Source organism: Gambusia affinis, linkage group LG16 (genome assembly GCF_019740435.1).
Source record: "Gambusia affinis linkage group LG16, SWU_Gaff_1.0, whole genome shotgun sequence".
NCBI lineage: Eukaryota > Metazoa > Chordata > Actinopteri > Cyprinodontiformes > Poeciliidae > Gambusia > Gambusia affinis.
In genome coordinates this window covers 24,127,039-24,145,373 of record NC_057883.1, presented here as the reverse complement: position 1 = coordinate 24,145,373, position 18,335 = coordinate 24,127,039, and the positions used below count along the sequence as shown (strand labels likewise).

General features: G+C 39.3%; 2 protein-coding genes across 7 annotated transcripts; one reads left to right on the top strand and one right to left on the bottom strand.

Annotated features, from left to right (window-relative positions):
- Positions 1 to 13: 13 nt before the first annotated feature.
- On the bottom strand, positions 14 to 7,191 carry pole2 (polymerase (DNA directed), epsilon 2). 2 transcript variants are annotated; one of them, XM_044143455.1, is made up of 19 exons: positions 7,047 to 7,191; positions 5,747 to 5,847; positions 5,598 to 5,673; positions 4,748 to 4,825; positions 4,577 to 4,670; positions 4,421 to 4,495; positions 4,258 to 4,341; positions 4,090 to 4,146; positions 3,956 to 4,004; positions 3,260 to 3,332; positions 3,016 to 3,188; positions 2,854 to 2,943; positions 2,241 to 2,295; positions 2,096 to 2,155; positions 1,947 to 2,024; positions 1,757 to 1,865; positions 726 to 902; positions 578 to 645; positions 14 to 502 (listed from the first exon to the last, which is right to left on the bottom strand). In XM_044143455.1, the coding sequence occupies exons 1-19, from the start codon at positions 7,115 to 7,117 to the stop codon at positions 484 to 486; spliced, it is 1,587 nt and encodes a 528-aa protein (XP_043999390.1). In that variant the 5' UTR covers positions 7,118 to 7,191; the 3' UTR covers positions 14 to 483. The 2 variants fall into 2 exon arrangements, with proteins under 2 accessions (XP_043999390.1, XP_043999389.1); XM_044143454.1 differs by having other exon boundaries at positions 38 to 502; positions 775 to 902.
- A 740-nt stretch (positions 7,192 to 7,931) lies between these two features.
- Positions 7,932 to 15,069, top strand: LOC122846462 (kelch domain-containing protein 1-like). Of its 5 annotated transcripts, none has more exons than XM_044143449.1 (14): positions 7,932 to 8,047; positions 8,140 to 8,267; positions 9,122 to 9,192; positions 9,336 to 9,453; positions 10,369 to 10,481; positions 11,586 to 11,673; positions 11,746 to 11,829; positions 11,905 to 11,988; positions 12,832 to 12,890; positions 13,001 to 13,110; positions 13,188 to 13,260; positions 14,201 to 14,285; positions 14,417 to 14,469; positions 14,726 to 15,069. In XM_044143449.1, exons 2-14 carry the CDS (start codon positions 8,160 to 8,162, stop codon positions 14,868 to 14,870), a joined length of 1,191 nt encoding a protein of 396 aa, XP_043999384.1. In that variant the 5' UTR covers positions 7,932 to 8,047; positions 8,140 to 8,159; the 3' UTR covers positions 14,871 to 15,069. The 5 variants fall into 5 exon arrangements, with proteins under 5 accessions (XP_043999384.1, XP_043999385.1, XP_043999387.1 ...); XM_044143450.1 differs by having other exon boundaries at positions 7,938 to 8,047; positions 8,148 to 8,267; XM_044143452.1 differs by having other exon boundaries at positions 7,938 to 8,047; positions 11,908 to 11,988.
- Positions 15,070 to 18,335: the final 3,266 nt, after the last annotated feature.

The window sequence follows — 18,335 nt, the reverse complement described above, 5'->3', positions numbered from 1 at the left end:
CGAGTCAAAGGAGTTCTTTTTTATTTTTAATTTATAGTTCTTAAACAATAAAAAAGGCAGACGAGAAGCATCTATACAGGAGAGGTTAAAGACCCAAATGACCACATATGACATGAGAATACATAAACAGCAGGAATAAAAAGACGTTAAACAATTACATATCTAACAGAAATAACCAAAATCACAAAAACTCCTGACTCTCTTTAAGTTCGCAATTGAAATTTATCACAAGTGAGAAAAGAATTAATTAGATTAAATATGATTTGCTCAAACCTTGTTGTTGCTTGAACAATATGCAGTAAAATTCTCATGTTAGAATAAAAAGGATTCTGATCATTTTAAGTTCAGTGAATAAAAATTTTATTTAGACACAACAAACGTAAAAATAAAGTATTTGATTACTAGCCAAATTCAAAATGGATTACTACTATTTCACAAATGGAATATACAAAGGCTGGGAAACAGGCAGGTTCAGGATTTTCCTTAAAGCCCCTGAAGTTTGCTGTGAAGACAAAAATATAAAGTTATGAACATGAGTCTGAAGGAGAAAGTCAAAAACTACAACAACGTGTCCCACCTGTCTTCAACAGTTCTGTTGGATGGGTAGTACACCTTGAACGTGAAACCGCTTCTAGGAAACGAGCCCTGGTGGAAAGAAGAAGCAGCTAAAATTAAAACATCTTTTAAAGAAAAGAGGCAAACTTCTCGTTTTGGTCTTTTGGTACCGGGTTGAGACACAGGCAGTCGGTGCTGGAGATGGAGAACGGGTCGTACTTGTCTGCGAACACGATGACGTCGGGCACAGGGTAGACCCGCAGGGAGTAGTCGTAGGCCCAGAAAACCGGACTGACGTAGAGAGGAAGAGGAGTCAGGTGGCCCTGGGACAGGACGGTCTTCACAAACTGGAGAGGAAGAGGAAGAGAAAGAGGAGGAAGAGAAAGAGGAGGAAGAGGAGGATGAAGAGAAGGAGGAGGAAGATGTTTCAGTGGAAATGGAACCAACATGGAGGAGCTTCAACAGCAACACCTCTACTTTTCATTTATAAAGTTGAGTGTATTTTATTGTGATTTTAAGAGACAGAACAACATAAAGTAGTAGAAGTTAAATTATTCATGGTGTTAATGGATAAAATCTGAAAAGTGTGGTGTATATTTGTATTCAGCCCCCCTGACTCAGCAGTTTGCAGAAATCCCCCCAGCAGAAGTTACAGCTCTCTTCCAGCTCCCGTCCACCCGGAGACGACTTCAGGTTCATACACAGAGGCTTCCTGTCGTACAGGCCGTCATCCACACAGAGGACATCGCTCTTTTTTTGAGTCTGTTTGCTCCAGTTAACGATTAATCAATTACTATTTGATTAATCATTTCAGCACCAAGTTCTTAAAATGGGTCTCAGAGTGGAAAATCTTCAAAACAAACATTTCTATACACGTCACTCTCACAATTAACAAACATGGCGCCCCATAGTGTTTTTTTCATGCTTTGGCAATGTTACAGCGCCACCTACTGGCCTGGCATACTTACTACATTACTTATGAAAATCTACCATTAGCGTCTTTGTGGACGGAGTCTGAATTTTTATTCTTTTCTAATTAGGTTACTTCTTTAAAACAGTTTGATTGAGTTTTTATTTGTAAAAATGCAACATTTGTGATTTATGCGCCACTTTGAGTTGGTTTTCATGTGACAAAATGTGAAAAGCTTTGAGTGATGTGAATATTTTGGTTCTGTATTTGCCTCTGACAAAATAAACTCACATGATTTGGGATGTCGAGGTTACTGTTGGGCAGCCGGATGCAGTTCCTGCACATCTTGTTGACCAGATCTTCCCTCATGATGACGATCTCTTGGCTGCAGTATTGAATCCTGACCAGATCACATTTTTACAGTCACTTCATGCAAAACAACCAGAGACCCTCCAGGTGAGGTCTTGTCCTGTTTGTTCACCTGCATGGGTTGGTTGTAAACACGGAGCCAGGCACCCTCTGCTGGAAGTCCTGTGTGATCTGATCTGCCAGCGGCGGCCTGAGGGAAACACGGTTCAGTTCAGCAGCGTCCAGCTCAGAGGAGCACAGGCGATCAGACTGGAGGCGTACCTGGGCAGGATGGTGCCGGGGCCGGGGTCCTCCGGGCCAGGAACAAACACAAAGCGACTGCTACACGTTCAGAAAAACATTTAACATTAACGACCCGATTCAGACGCAAAACCCAGGCTGATCTGTGGGAGCAGGAAGACCCTACCTGCTATGAATGCTGGGATACGAACAGATGATATCAGCCAGGGTCTTTAATGATTCTACAAAAACACATAGCAGGTAAAGAAATGCTCAAAAATCAGTCAAAACCAAATAATACATGGTTCAATATATTAACTGAACAAATAATAGATTACATTTTTTCCATAAACTTAATTCTTGGTCAAATTTTACGACAGAGTTTAAAGGTCAAAACTAAGATTTTTATTATTTTTTTAATCTCAAGTATAGTCTTATTATTACAACTTTATTCTGGTAATTTTACAACATTATTATCCTAAAATTACAATTTATGAATATTACGACTTTCTCAATATTAAAACTTTACTCTAGTAATATTACGACTATGCTGATTTTATTACAACTTTGTCATTAAATTTCGACTTTATACTCAAAATATTACAACTATTCTGGTTTAATTATAACTATTGTCATTATGTTAAGACTTTTTTGTCGTAATGTTACGTCTTTATGCTTATAATTTTCTAAATTCATTCTTGAAATGAATTTTTTCTTAATCTATCCGTTTCTTAAAAATCCGTTATCATACTACAGAAATATATTTTTGCTGCTATGCTCCTCAAACTACCAGCTCTTACCTCTGAGGGATTTAATCTGAGTTTTTCCATACGGAGCAGAGGAAAAGTTTCCACAAAAGATGAAGCAGGTTGGCGCAAGAGCAGCATATCCTGTTAGAGAAAGAGCAAGACGATAACGCGGCTGTGATGCTGTGGTGACTGTGAGAAGCTGCAGAATCAGACCTGAGAACATGACGTTGAGTTTCTCCATCACTTCCACGCTGTCCAGCCAGACGTCAGAGACGATCACAAACATGGCGTCTTCGTTCTCCTCCTCCAGCTGCTTCAGCTTGGACGAAGCTTTAACCGAGGTGGAGGACGGACCGCCGAAGAAGTTTATGTTGCCGTAGTAGGCCCTGAATTTAGAGCAAACTTCAGCAAAGAGTCTAGGAGGTGGAAGAAAACTTTAACGTCCAGCTGCACCGACCTTGTAGCAGACGAAGGTTCTGTTGGTGGGAATCCAAAGCCGTTAACGTGGAACACCGAGTCTTCGTACCAACCTGAAACAGAGACGAGACAATTCCTCACTGCTGCACAGCAACACTGAATAACTGACCGTTTGTCTGCTTGATTTTCTAACACTTTTCTTTCCTTTCCAGAGAATAAACATGAAATATATTCATAGTGCCTGAAGAAATTCCAGTAGAGGTTACAAATACTTCCACTATTTACCATGTTGGTACAGATAGCGCTTTAGCATTACCTTCAGCTGTGTTACTGCGTTAACTAAAGCTGAGGATTTCCACTTTAGGGTTAGTGCCGTTAACCTCTAGCTAGCTGTGCTCACAATAACATGTCAGGGATAATCCTGGCTGAGTGTTTGACGTCTCATTCATGGTTTTCATATAGAATCCATAGATCATCCCACAAACTTCATGTTAGCCGGTTTCATCCATTCCAGAACCGGGTCGGGACCGAGCTCTGTCCTGTTGGAACACCAGATGGACCCAAAAAACGTCTTCCTTGTTATTCCACCCAAACATCTGTAACCCGTTACATATCCATCTCCTCAGCATGATGCTGCCACCACCACGCTTATGAAGCATCTTTCAACACATTTCCTTCAATATCCAGGCTTATTTTGGGGACTACAGGAGTAGAAATAATGTAAAATGAATCTTACCTTCTGCCAGCACAAAGCAGGACTCTGTGTACAGACCACTATGAAACTGGTGAAACAGCAGCTAAGGAAAAAATCCACCTGATGCCGTTTAAAATATTAAATCTGTAGGCAAACTGAAATCGATCAAAGGATATTGCTTTGGACATGTCCAGCTGTACTGTCCCACTCGGGTCCTCCAGGTAAAATTTACCCTTTAAAAAAGAACAGATGATTTTAAATGCTCCTCAATGTTTTTAAAGCAACTTTTAATCCCATGCAGAAGGAGGAAGATGTCAGAAAGTTTAGACTCTCCTGCGGCTCACCTCTTTCAGCTGTGTGATCATTCCCAGTACGATCACCTCTCCCAGTTTAGCTGTGCTGCCGAGCAACGCTTCAATCGTCCTCAGCTGCAGAAATCAACTAATGCGTTATGAATTGAGGCCATGAATCATTTTTATCTTATCCAGATTTATGAAGATTCTGCACCTGAAACTTGTTTTGACCTTCCACCACAGCAGCTCCGATGGCCGGCGGCGTGAACAGCTCATGGCGATGCGTACGCTTAAAAACAAAAAATAAAAATCACATTTAGGTTAAAACACCAAACAGCAGCGTTACGGTTATGACTGGGATGTGACCGACCTGCTGTAAGACGGTGTAGCGCTCCCTGAAGAGCTCAGCTTTATCTCTGGCCAAACCGCACAGGCCGGGCGCCGGGTGGCCCGTCATGCTGATCCTGCACAAAAGAAACACAGAGGAAGAACTTTTCCTCTGGCAGCAGCAACACAAAACAAGCCGAGGTGAAAAACTCACGGCACAAATTTCTTCCTCTCCACACTGTAAATGTATCTGGGAACGTCAAAAGCTCCGATGATGTTGAACACGTTGTCTCTAGGAGGAAAAGGTCGATCAGATGAGCAACAGAGCTGAGCCACATTACGAGCACAAGATATCAAAACTAAAAATTATAAAAGGTTTTCTTCATCTACGCTTTTATCACAGTAACTCTGGGCTTGTGTTGATTCATTGAAATGATTTTACAACAAACTACTGTTTTGATTTTAATAAACAAGCTAAAGTTTCTCATTTGTACAAAGTGGAGTATTTATATCATCTTCCTCCTCCAGTGGTTCCTGGATAAAATGTCCCTGGTAGCTCCTGACATCACGCTAATGATCAGAAATGTTGGTTTTTAAGCATAATTAAAACACTTTAACTGGTGCTTGGACTCGATTAAAATTTCTAATTGAATTAGTTTTAGGGTCTGTAATTAATTTTAATCAAAAGCTTTATATAAACAACATAAATAACATTTTCAATTCCCTATTTATGCTAAACTATTGGATAAGTAAACATATGAGCCATAACTTGTTATATCACTTGATATAACAAATTTAGCATTTAAACTTAACTGAAGTAGCATTAGCTTATGTTAAGTGCCATGTTGGCACTTAATGGAAAGAATGTTTACGATTGAAGCGTTAGTGTTAGCATTGCTAACTTTGTAGTTACCAGTGTTGATAATAAATCTGATCACATCAGGCCAAGGATGAGCATATAAAACCTTCTGATCAACACTGAACTACCAATAAAAAATATCTATATAATTATGAGAGTATGAGCTGAAATGAACCGAAACATTGACCTGACTGAGGAAACTCACATGGTGTCATCCCCGGCCTGAGTGCAGTCCTGAACGGCGCTTTCCACCACAGAGAGCTCGATCATGTTAGAGGACACTGCATGAAGACACAGCAAGGTCAGGATCACGAAGGACGATCATCTTCATCGTCATCATCAGATTAAACTTACATGGCTGCTTCTCCACGGCGTCCAGAACCTTTTCAACAACATCATCCAGTTCAGAGGAATCCACCGACTCCAGAACCTCCACCAGGTACCGGCTGGCTTCACTGAAACACAAACAGCAGAAACATTAATAATGACATAAAACGGAACAGATACATACATAATATATAATAACGAATATATATTCATAAGTTTTCTTTTCATCTTTGTTTGATGTTTTGGTACTTTTGATGAATTTTGTGTTATTTTGATATATCCATCCATCCATCCATTTTCTTTACACCCTTCTTCCCTGAATGGGGTCGGGAGGGTTGCTGGTTCCTCTCCAGCTGCGTCCCGGGCGAGAGGCGGGGTCACCCTGGACAGGTCGCCAGTCTGTCGCAGGGCAACACAAAGACATACAAGACAAACAACCATGCACACACACACACACTCACACCTAGGGAGAATTTAGAGAGAGAACCCGGAGAGAACCCACCATGCACAGGGAGAACATGCAAACTTCATGCAGAAAGACCCCGGGCCGGGAATCGAACCCAGGACCTTCTTGCTGCAAGGCAGCAGCTCTACCAACTGCGCCACTGTGCAGCCCATTTTGAGGATTATTTTGATATAATCCTCTTAAAATGTTTTTTTCCCAACTCTATGTACAGTTTATGTGTATATATATGTATATTCCATACATATGGAAATTAGCTTTTTTTCTAAATTTGATTTATTTATGACAATATTGTATGCTCGTTAATATCCAGTGTAAATGAACCCAATCAATCAATGAGTACAGTAAAATATTTCAAAGTAAAACTCAAAATTAAAACTGAAAATTTACTTTATTTTCTAAAAAAAATAAAAATGCTTTTGAATAAATTATAACACGATCCAAATGTTAATTTGTGTTCAAAAAGTCTAGAGATATATTTCAAACACCTGTTTCTGTTCATTTTTCTCCTCAGCGCAGAAAATGAGCTTTTGATGCCTCTTAGGTTCTGGATTGACTCAAGAAATGTGAAGCTTGAGCAACTTTTTCTTCCAGTTTTTCCTTCCACTAAGCTTCCCACTGATAAGCTATGACGTCCAGTCAACAATCCTCCAGCTGACTATCAGCCATAACTTCATGTTTCGGTATAAAAATAATTTCTAAACTGTCTGATATAAGATTACAATTTTTTAGAGAAAATGTATTAATGAATCTGCAGCCTTTAAAGTGACGGAAACACTAAGAGCTTCTAAACATCCAGGCTCCTAAGTGATTCTATTTATTTTCAGATAAAAATAAAATCTTCAATAAGTGATGAATACATACGGTCGAAGAATAAGGCCTCTCATCTTGAAGCCGGTGGAAACCTTCGTCTTTATTTTGCGAGAAACATCCATTATTCCTCCTCTCACAGCTCAACTTTGGCGCTAAATGACAACTTCCGCAGACATTCCGTCACTTCCGTACAAGGTCCGCTACTTCCTCTACAGCAGTCGATGCCAAAATAAAAGCGAGGAAACAGAGCTCTAAAGATAAAATACTCCAGCCTGTGATCCATTATAAATCATTTTCTGTATTCAGTGAACAAACCAAACAACACAGAACATGTTCCAGAACAGTAGAAACAGGCGGAGCAAAGTATAGAAAAAAATAAATAAAATTCCTTACCTTACTTGAAATATAATAAATACTTATATTTATCTAAATGCTAAATCAATGCTGCAAACAAACAGCCTTTCTGCTTACACACAACTAATCAACTGTAAGGCACTCAGAGGGGTCAAGGTTTACTGGGAATGTTAAGGAACAAAATGTTTTGCTTTCAAAAGAGTTATTATATTGACACGGCAGACTTTAAATAAATAAAATGAGCACACGCTGTTTTTTGCTTGCTGTCCGCCTGGGTTGAGGGAAATAAATAAGTTTCCACTTTGATCCTCAAACTGTAACCTCCATCCCTCCTTTGATCATGGTTAACTATTTGCAGAGCTAACTGTAAAAGTTGCATTTTTATCCATATATGACTGTATTTTATTACACATGAATAACAATTATATTGAGAATAAATTAAGAATGTTGTATTTATTGTGGAGTTTTAAAGTATACATATATCGCTGTAAACAAACTGAATTAAAGGAATTAACAGGCTTTGGGGAGATTTTATTATGCTGAAAGTAGAGGATCGGAAGTTGTCTTTTATTTTGTAGTGGTGTTTACACAGCTGATGGTGGAGACATGAACTTGTTTTTGTTGCGTCTCGGGAGCAAAATGCTGAAATTAACAGCATGAGAAGAAGTAACCCTGCAGCTGGACGCGAACTGTAACCTGTGAGTATCTTTAAAATGCGTTTCTTCTCTTTCGTGAGAGTGTAAATATGTTTATAGCCTAATTTAAAACACAGGTTTCTTCCCTTTCTCAGCTGACCAGACAGGACGGAGGATGGACCCCGCCTTTGAGCGGCACTGCTCGGAGCTGGTGGCCCGGGAAAGGAGCGGACACACGGCGGTGGTGCTGGACAGCCTGCTGTATGTGTGGGGGGGCTACATGGTGAGCGAAATACACAAATACGTCACCAGATCCAAGGAAATCAGCATGAAAAGCATTACTCCAGTACTGCGCTTAGCTGCAGCTGTCATTTCGTGTCTTAGTTTTGGGTCGTTTCGTACCCGACCTGCTGCAGGAGATTTTATTCCTACCACCGATTACAATCCCCTCTGCGCCCCTTTTGCCCACTTCTTGCCATGTCATTTCGTACCAATTCATTTGAACAACTGCATCTCCGTTTATCTTTTAGTGAAGTATTTTCATTAATTACTTTTTTATATATAGTTTATCGTTTTATTTCAAGTCAAAGAAGAAACAAATGCACGTTAAACCCCTTAGTGGATAAAATATGAATATGTGTATATACATACACATAAATACAAATATATAATTACAAACAAGACATTGTCTAAGTTATCCAGTTATTTTTATATAATAATACTCTATTTGTACATAAAGAAATGCATTTAGCTCCAAAAGGAGTGGAGTAAACAATACATTACATGTTGCAAAATAAATGAAATATTATACTATAAATATGTGCTAAAATATATTGTGATACTTATACATTTACAGTGCAATAGGGGGATATATGTCACTTACAGTAATACCCCAGGTGGGCTCAAAAGGGACTTCATACCCAAAACATCAGGCACAAAACAACCTGAAGTGCAAAGAGATGAAATGACCGACAATTTCTTAATTCTGGTGCCAAACAGCCGTTTCTTGGAACGAAATGTTGGTGCTTATTCATTTCCTTCTTCCATTTTGTATCTGTAAGCAAAGAGTTTAATGAAATCATAACTAACTTTGTGTGCATTGATGCTAGTTATTAATAATCCTGTTTTATTTTGCAGTCGATTGCAGATGAAGAGGTTTTTATTCCCAGTGATGAAATCTGGGTCTATGACTTGGAAGGAGGGATATGGTAAGAGTTAATTAGGTTCAGCTGACCTCCTGCTGACCTCCTGCTGACCTCCTGTTGACCTCCTGCTGACCTTTAATGTTTAATGTTTTGTGACAGCAGTGGCTGCGGTTCATCCGCTGGTTGTTTTGTCCTGTTTTTTGAAGGCAGGTGTTTCACATGGCCGGTGACGTTCCTCCCTCCATGTCTGGGACCTGTGGCTCCTCCCTCGGTGGAAACATGTACATATTTGGAGGATGTGATGACGGCGGACAGACCAATCAGGTTAGAGCGCCTCACCTTGCTCTTCTGTTCTATAATTAAGATTATATGATTATTTTTAACCACAACAGGCAGAAGTAGGTGTGAGTTTATCCAGCCCCTTCATTCCCATGAAATTATTAACCTTTTGCTCCAACCATAACTTTCAGTATTTTATTGGGTTTGAATTAACTGACACAATTAAGAACACAATTTTAACATGGAAGAAATATTTTACATATTTTTCAGATTTATCACAACATTTTGTGTTAACTTTGTGATGACAATAAAACTATTTATTACATCTTTTTTAGGTAACTTTAGGGTAGCAAGTAAAACCCCACAGACAAGTTTCTGTTTTTGAAAATCCTCCTTCCCATTTTAAATGATTTTCCTCAGCACATTGTTTTATTAAAGGAGTGTCATTTTTATCACTAAACTGCACACAGTAACTTAATTAAATCATATTTTCAATTTTCTGATATATATTGATGCTCTTAACAAACGGAGAAAATAGTACAAAGTTTACTGTTTTGTATTTTTTAAACATAGCTAATTATTATATATATATGATATTATTGAGATGATAAATTAAACATCTTATTATTAATATCTCGTGTTGGTTTTTGTGAATTTGCTCGTTTTGTTTAATCTCATTATTTTCTGTTAGTTTTCATATTTTTGCCTTTTTTGCATTTAGTATTTTAACTTTAATACATTTTAATATTATTACTCTATCTTTCTTTGCATGCTTCCATGTTGCCTCTCATTTATCACTTCTATTGATAGAATAGAAATAAATCCAGCTGCTATTGGTAGAAATGCAGGACCCTCCATGTAAATGTATAATAATTTGATGTGTTTAAATGTTTGATAAAGTCATAATGAGCTTTAATTAGCCTAATAAATGTAATTGAAGGTCTGCCTGTGTTTGTCCAGATGTTCTGTGTGGACCTGACAGACGGTCAGTACGTGTGGAAGAAGATCATCCCGGACTCTGGTTCTGCTCCCTCACATCGAGACAAACTGTCCTGCTGGGTTTATAACGGAAAGTGAGGAACTCAAAACGACAAATTCCTTCTTTTAATCGTGTATTTCAGTCAGAAGTTGATACCGGGGAGTTTTAGAGAAACAAAGTGACACCAACCCAGAACCGACCAGCTGGAGTTGGTAAAAATGTTAGTTTGGGAAACTACAGTTTAACAAATGCTAAATATGAGTGTCTTGTTTATGTTATTGTTATAATTATTATTTTTTTACATCCACATAGCAGCCATATAGAACAAACACCTGCTAAATGTGGTAGTTTTCATTCACTTGTTGCACAGAAAGATAAACTTTTTTCTCATTTTCCTCCCAAATCATATATTATAGAAAAACACCAAACTAACAGTCAGACAGTATCTGATTAATCAGGTTAATATAAGTAGTCATGGCAATCCGTCCAGTTTTTTCATGTAAATTGGTTGAATTACTGGATGACTCTAGTTACTAAAACACACCACTTGTGATGTTAACTCCCACCTGCAGGTGGCAGTATTTCTCACTTCTACGACTTATTTTTTAACTTTAGTGGAAGCGATTTAAAAGCTTGCAAAAGAAATTATAAGTAACACTGAGCAGATTGATTTAATGATGATCAAGAAAATGTGATGAATAAATTGTACAAAAAAGACATAATATTAAAGTTGTATTGAATCAGTAAACAAAGTGCAATGAATGACCAGCCTCAGGTTTACAGCTTTATTGTCTGTGATTGATAAAGTGAGTAACAAAAAGTCACATTTATCCAAAAGCAAACCAAAGCAAACCCTCAGTTCTTCATGAGAGGAAAAATAAATGTACACACCTTGTAATACAATATGTTTGGAGAGGATTTCATTACAAAATAATTTTGCAAATATTTCTAAAGTAGCACCAACGTGTTACTTTAAGTTTCATGTATAGTGATTAAAGTTCGACAGGCCAAGTCCAGTTTAGTCCAAATCACAGCTAAGATGTTCTGGGATGTTCAGAGAGCTTTGAAAGATTTCAGTGTAAAGATGCAACAACATAAAGAACCACAGGTCAACATTTATCAACGCATTAAGAAATATTTTGTGTATGACTTTGTTGTAAATATAAATGTTTATTTTCATGCTGTTTTGTTCTTCCAGGCTCGTCTACTTTGGAGGATACGGCCATAAAGTTCTGGCTGATATCACCAGCAGGAACCGAAACTTCATCCTGGATGAAACATCCTGGGTACCGTATCCAAACCAGCTGGAACCAACTCAGAACCTTTTAACATCTTTAAGATGATGGTTCTGTTTGCAGGTGGACGATTTGTTCTGGGGATGGAACAATGAAGTTCATGTATTTGACCCAGTTAAAGGCAGCTGGGCTGAACCCCAGACTCATGTAAGCGCATCATGAACAACTCTCCACCCTGCGGTCCGAGACGGTTTCAGACCAGAACCGTTCTGTTTCCTCCAGCAGGGCCGGCCTCCCGCTCCCAGAGCCGCCCACGCCGGCGCCACGCTGGGGCGCCGAGGATACGTCTGTGGAGGCCGAGTCATGGTGAGGGAACCGCTAATCTACGGCTGGCACCAGATATTCATAAACACTGTAAAAAACCTACAACTTTTCATTCTTAGTGTCTGAATCGTATTAAACTTTTCATGTTTTACACCAGAAAGGATCATCAAAATGATTTCTTTTTGCGTTTTGATGCTGCTGTAAACTTCCTACAAAATCAGAACCTTACGTTCATTTCTTTACTATTTGGCAGATTTGCTTCTCACAACAGATTGATGAATGTTTTCCTTCTGACAGAACCGGACTAACTGGGTCAGGGTTCTAATGTTTAATCATAAATGCTAGTTCAGCTAATGCTAATGCTCTACACAAACACATCATTCAGCGGAAGCTAATGCTAAAATGCTTAGCTCATTTTCTTCCTGTATGTTTCTGTTTGTCAAAAACTTATTGGGAAAGAAAAAAGACAAGAGAGGAAATAGAACTGATGTGTCAACAGACTTTACTCGTCAAAATAAGAGCATGAATGTAAATGTCTGACTACTTGAAGAATTTGTTAAGAGTTGATAACCAAAACTTGAACTTTATCCAGCTGGAAGTTTTCAAAACACCTAATTAAATTAGCACTTTAACATTTGTCAGGAAACATTAATGTACTGGAAGCTAAATGTGGTAAACATTTTCAAAGTTAGCAAAATAGGACGAGTGCTAAGAGAAAAATTAGCTCTGCTATCAGTGGATTAGCGGAAGCGTTCCCACCACTGCTGACCTGATGTCAGACAGTAAAATAAAGTTTATCTTTTCATACAGTGCATGTAAATATCTGTGCATTAACAGCTTGATGTACAGCTGGATGCTAGCTGCTTTGCTAATTTTTCCTCACAGGAAACCAGGACGAATGACCTTCACTGCCTCGACCTTGAATCCTGGACGTGGACTGAAATGTCAGTAAACAAACACAGAATGCTACAATCATATCCAGTCAACATGTCTGACCAGATGTTGTCTGAAAACGTCCAGTATCATGCAGACGGTCTCTGTGATTCATTTGCAGAGTTCCTTCCTCCGCGGCTCCGGTGGGCAGATCCTGGCATACGGTCACGGCCGTGTCAGAGTCCAGCATGTTCCTGTTCGGAGGCCTCAGTGTCGACTGCAAACCGATGAGTGAGCAAATATACCTGCATATTCATCCGATTAGCATCCAGCTCATGTTTTTACTTCACATCTCTTCATCACTTCAGGTGACGGCTGGCTGTTTGACGTAGAAACTAAGAAGTGGAGGGAGTTTGAGCATCCCTACCAGGATAAACCCAGGTACCAGACTGACCCTGAAGGTCAGGAGAGTAGAAAACGAACCGTCGGGATAAAGTCCTGAAAGCTTTTTACAGAAAACATTTTGATTTTCTCTGTGGGTCGCAGCAAATTTCAGCTCAGCTTGAAGGGGTTTGTTTCTATGGAGAGCAGTTTCATTCAAAATGTAATTAAAAGATAAATAAAAACTGTATTAATAAAACATAAAAATTATTAATTTTGTGAAGTGCCTTGAGATATTTGCTGTGAATTGGTGGGCTATACAAATAAAATAGAATTTAATCCATCCATCCATCCATTATCTGAACACCCTTCATCCCTAATGGGGTCGGGAGGGTTGCTGGTTCCTCTCCAGCTGCGTCCCGGGCGAGAGGCGGGGTCACCCTGGACAGGACGCCAGTCTGTCGCAGAATAGAATTTAATAAAATTCGTAAATGATTAATCAAATGTATAATTGTAAAAAATATTTTTAATAGGGAGATTATTTTTTCAGTCACACTTTTACTATTTATTAAGTTATTTCAGGATCCCTACTGCTCATGAAATAGTACTTATATTAATAAGTCAGTGAAATACACAAAGCAGCTCTATAAAATGAAACACCATTATGAAATAAGTGATGATATGAATACATAGATGAAATATAAATAAATAAATCTAAAGAAAAACCTGATTAACAAAATTAAAAAAATTAATTTACTTTTTTGATGGGGGACATTTATTTACTTGTTGGCGTATTTAATAATGAACTATTTAATGTATTTTTTATTTAATTGTAATTAATTGCTCAGTGAGGATAAATATGCAGCCAGACGGTTTTTCTCATAAACATCCAACCACTGAGGGTGGATTTATATATTTGACCCTGTCTGCATGAGAGAAGCTCCAGTTCAAGTTAAATTCACTCAGTTTTATTTTAGACCTGATTTTTTTCCTGTCTCAGGTTGTGGCACTCGGCCTGCGGCGGCAGAGACTCAGACGTGGTTGTGTTTGGTGGAAGCTGCGACTACATCCTGCTTGTTGACACTGTGAGCCTGAGCAGCATGCTGCCATCTGTTTAAGTTATCAAAGCAGGAAGCACTGACTGCAAAGTGGAAAAACTGCTTCATTTAGTCTAGATGAAATAATTGTAATAATCTCGTATGACTGTATTTTTCAGGGACATTGCAACGACGCTCTTGTTTTCCAGATGCAGCCACATCCTTTGTTCAGGTAACAAACTTTGTCTCATGAAGCTGAAGAAGAAAACAGGAAAACTTCATGTAGTGATTTAGACATGAATGAAACGTAACAGACAATATTAACCGTTCATCTGTCTGCGTGACGTTTTCTTCCCTCTAAATAACGACGGTTTTAATGCTGGAAACTTCAGTTTGGAATTAGAAAACTTTGGTCATGTTACTTTAAATAGGACATTCTCTCTCGATATAGAAAAGTAATTTTTTTACGTTTTCTTTGTCCCTGACAGGATTTGTGAGGATTACATTGCTAAGAATGTGAGGACCTTGGAGAGGCTGAGAAAGCAGCTTCCTCTTCTCCCTCCCAAGCTGCTGACGGCTCTGCAGAGGAGGATTTCTTTCTACCGGCCCTCAAAGAAGCAGAGCAGCAGCTAAACCTTCACAATAATGCCAAAACAGCACAATATCATATCCAGTGACTGGTTTAAATTTAAAAACACTGTGCAGAGATATTTTATGGGGTTTTATTTGATTATTTTACAGATATACATTTTATTTTGTACACTGTTTGTGTCCAAACAGTTCTGTTCTGTTTATGTGATGGCTGTTTATTAAATAAGATATTTGAAAATCATTTCATAGAGATTATTCACACACAGCCTGGTGTTTCCTTAGGTTTATTTTATTTTGCATAAAAAAAGAAAAACTACATTTTTTGTTTGACTTGTGCAGCTCCATGTTGAACCACCAAGTGGCAGCAGATTCTCTCATGTTTGGCTGAAATGTGGAGCAGAAGTGCAGCTGTGAAGGCAGCAAATCGTTCTGGTGCCACAATCCGTCTGGAAAAGTGCAGGAACGGGTCGGGGAAACACTGGAAGCTAACATTTCATTTCCTAGAGTAGCCAGGACGGTTTAAAGTCCAGCATTTCACCAAAAACTGTTTATTTGACTAAATAAAGTCTTAAGAGGGGCCTGTTCTCTGCGGCCGCTCGTTTCCTGATTTAAAAGGAGGTTTACGAACCATAGGAAACAAACACGCAGGTTCTCAGGGAGCCTGCTGGGAGTAATGGGACGACATGACAAACCAAAGAGGTCTGCGTCTCACACGGCGCCTCCTGGCATCAGGTCAAGTCTCTGCTGCAATTACAGGCTTCAAGCTGTTAAATAAAGCTGCCAGAGCCAGAGGGTCAGGTTACATGGACTCCAAATACCTTTATGTAAAACTGTAGATAGTTGTCTTTACTTCTGCTGACCAGTCAGCTGAACTCCCGTTCAATAGTGTCCATCAGCTCTTCTTCTGCGCCGTCGTACAGGATGACGGGCATGGCGGCGGAGGCGCTGTGGCCGCTGCCAGACGTCCTGCAGGAAGTGGATTAAAAGGTGATTAAAAGCGAAACATTACTGTGAAACAGGACCGGTTGTCAGGTTAATGGCCTCCCGCTGATCCCTTTACGGTGAATTTGATCTGGTCACCGCTGGCTTCATCCTCCGCTGAGCTCAGATATGAATAATTAATGAGAGCCGTCCACTTACTGCTGTTTATCAAACAACGGCGCGCTTTCCAAGAACGTTCCTCCCGCTGAGAACTTCTGGGTCGCAGGCTTAGAGGACAAACGAGACAAAACAGCGATTGAAGCAGATTGATGTAAAACTTGAATCACACCCTGAATACTTAAAGACAATATTCAAGTTATTTAACAGGGATTGGATGACAAACCAACAGAGTAGCTCATAAATTTATCTTAAAGTGTAACTAAACTTAAATGTCACAATTTGCACAGGAACGTGAAGCCAGCAGCTTAAAGACCAATTTGGGGGTTTAGTTTATTTAGTTTAGAGATTTATTCAAGATTTTAAAATTAAAAATGCTTTTGTATTGATCCAAATTTACACTAATTTACACTAATACCCCAAAACAAAACTAACCAGTTGTCTTCAGATGTCACTAGTTGGTTACTTTCAGTTTGAAGCTAAACATAGCTTGTTAATTAAATATTTAGTTTTTTCTTGAGCAAGCAAAAATATTTAGTTTGGAGTAAATCAAGGAGTATGCTAACTAAATAGTTAGCCTATTAATTAAATATTTGGCTAACAAAATACATATTTAACATGGAACTAAATATTTAGTACTTGCTAGCTAAATATTTGTTTCCCTTTACTTAATAAATATTTTTGTTTGAAGTTCAACATTTAGTTTGCTCACTGAATATGTTGCTTACTGACTAAATATTTGGCTTGTTAATTAAACTAACTAAATAAATATTTAATTTGGATCTAAATATTAGTGTGTAAACTAAGTATTGCGCTTTCTAACTAAATATTTCTTCCCTTTAGAAAACAAAGATATTTAGTTTGGAGCTAAATATTTGGCTACTATTTAGAGATTTAAATTGCTAATCAAATGTTGTGCTTCCCTTTAATGGACATGCAAAATATTTTTCAATATAGTCAAATATTTCGTTCCAAACTGAAAAATTAGCTCATTAAATATTTAGTTTTGAATTGTGACATTAATAAATTAAATAACATTGAAAAGTAACATTGTTGTCGCTCTGTTAATTGAGGCGTGTTAATAATTCTGACTTTAATTGACCTGAATAATAATAATTAATCTGTTTAACTTTATAAAACTGTTGACTGACTGTGACTGTCAGAGAATTCAGTCTTACATGGCGCTGAATGAAGCCTGCAGGTTTCAGTTGCTTCCTGTGCGTAAACACGCAGTCGCTCCTCTTGTTTACATCCACGCTCCGTGGGACACGTGGCTCCTCCAGCTGTGGCGGGCAGCTCGGCTCGTCCTCCGTGTCCCCCCCGCTGAAGGGACACAGTCCAAATGTCCTGGACCTGGTGAACGTTCTCCTTGGAGGGGTTTTCCTGACAGGAGCCCCCCGTCTGTCCGTGTCATCGTCAGAGTGGGGCCCCTCGCCGCGGCTCTCCGGCTGCGCGCAGTGAACCTTGTGTTGGCTGAACGGCCGTCCGGCCTGCGTGGAAGGATGGACAGCAGTTCCTCCTGCCTTGGACACCCTCACCTCGCTGACACACGCAGGTGCAACTTTCTTCCCTCTGCTGCTTCCGCTTCCCATCGCTTCTAAAAACCAACTCCTGTTTCCGAGTTTCCCTTCAGGCGGCGCATTTCCCACCCAGGCCGCGCTGGAAGCTTCCTAGCGGGTTAAAGACGGAGATCCGCCGGAGCAGATGTGGCTGAGGACATTCTTGCAGACGCACAGCTGGAAGCGTCCCCGCATGTCCACAGGTCCAGCTCAGAGCCGCAGTCTGAACTTTCTAACAGCCATCCGGATGGGAAGCAGTGGATCTGTTACATAACGCGGCTGGGCCAGAACCCCCGGGAGAAAACCCCGCCTTCTGCCGGGGAACACACACCCTCTGCGAGTCAACAAAGAAAGAAACACTTTCCACTTTAGAACCAGCATTTCTCACTCAAAAGAGAAAATAATCTGATTTCAGTCGCTTTTAAAAGGATTTATTAAACATTTCCTGAAAAATATTTTTATTGGGATTTTATGTGGAAAGTGGAAGAAAAACAATTTTTTCTACATTCTGAAAATGTTTGAATTGGTATTAATCCCACCTGAGTCCAGGTCTGTCAAACATCTACAGATGTTTTCTCCATTCTTTGTATCAGAGTTCAGGCAGGCTGGATGGAGAACATCAGTTAGTCGTTCAACTGGATTTAGGTCTGGACTTTGACTAGGCCATTCTAATAACTGATCTGATCTAAGCCATCTATAATATCTCCAGCTGGATGTTTAGAGTTGTTGCCTTGTTGGAAAGAGCAGCAGCATGATGCTGCCACCACCGTCGGTTCAGGGTGATGTTGAGGGTTATTTTTCCACCAAATCATTTTGTTTTCCCCTTTAAAACCAGGTTTTGTCTCATCTT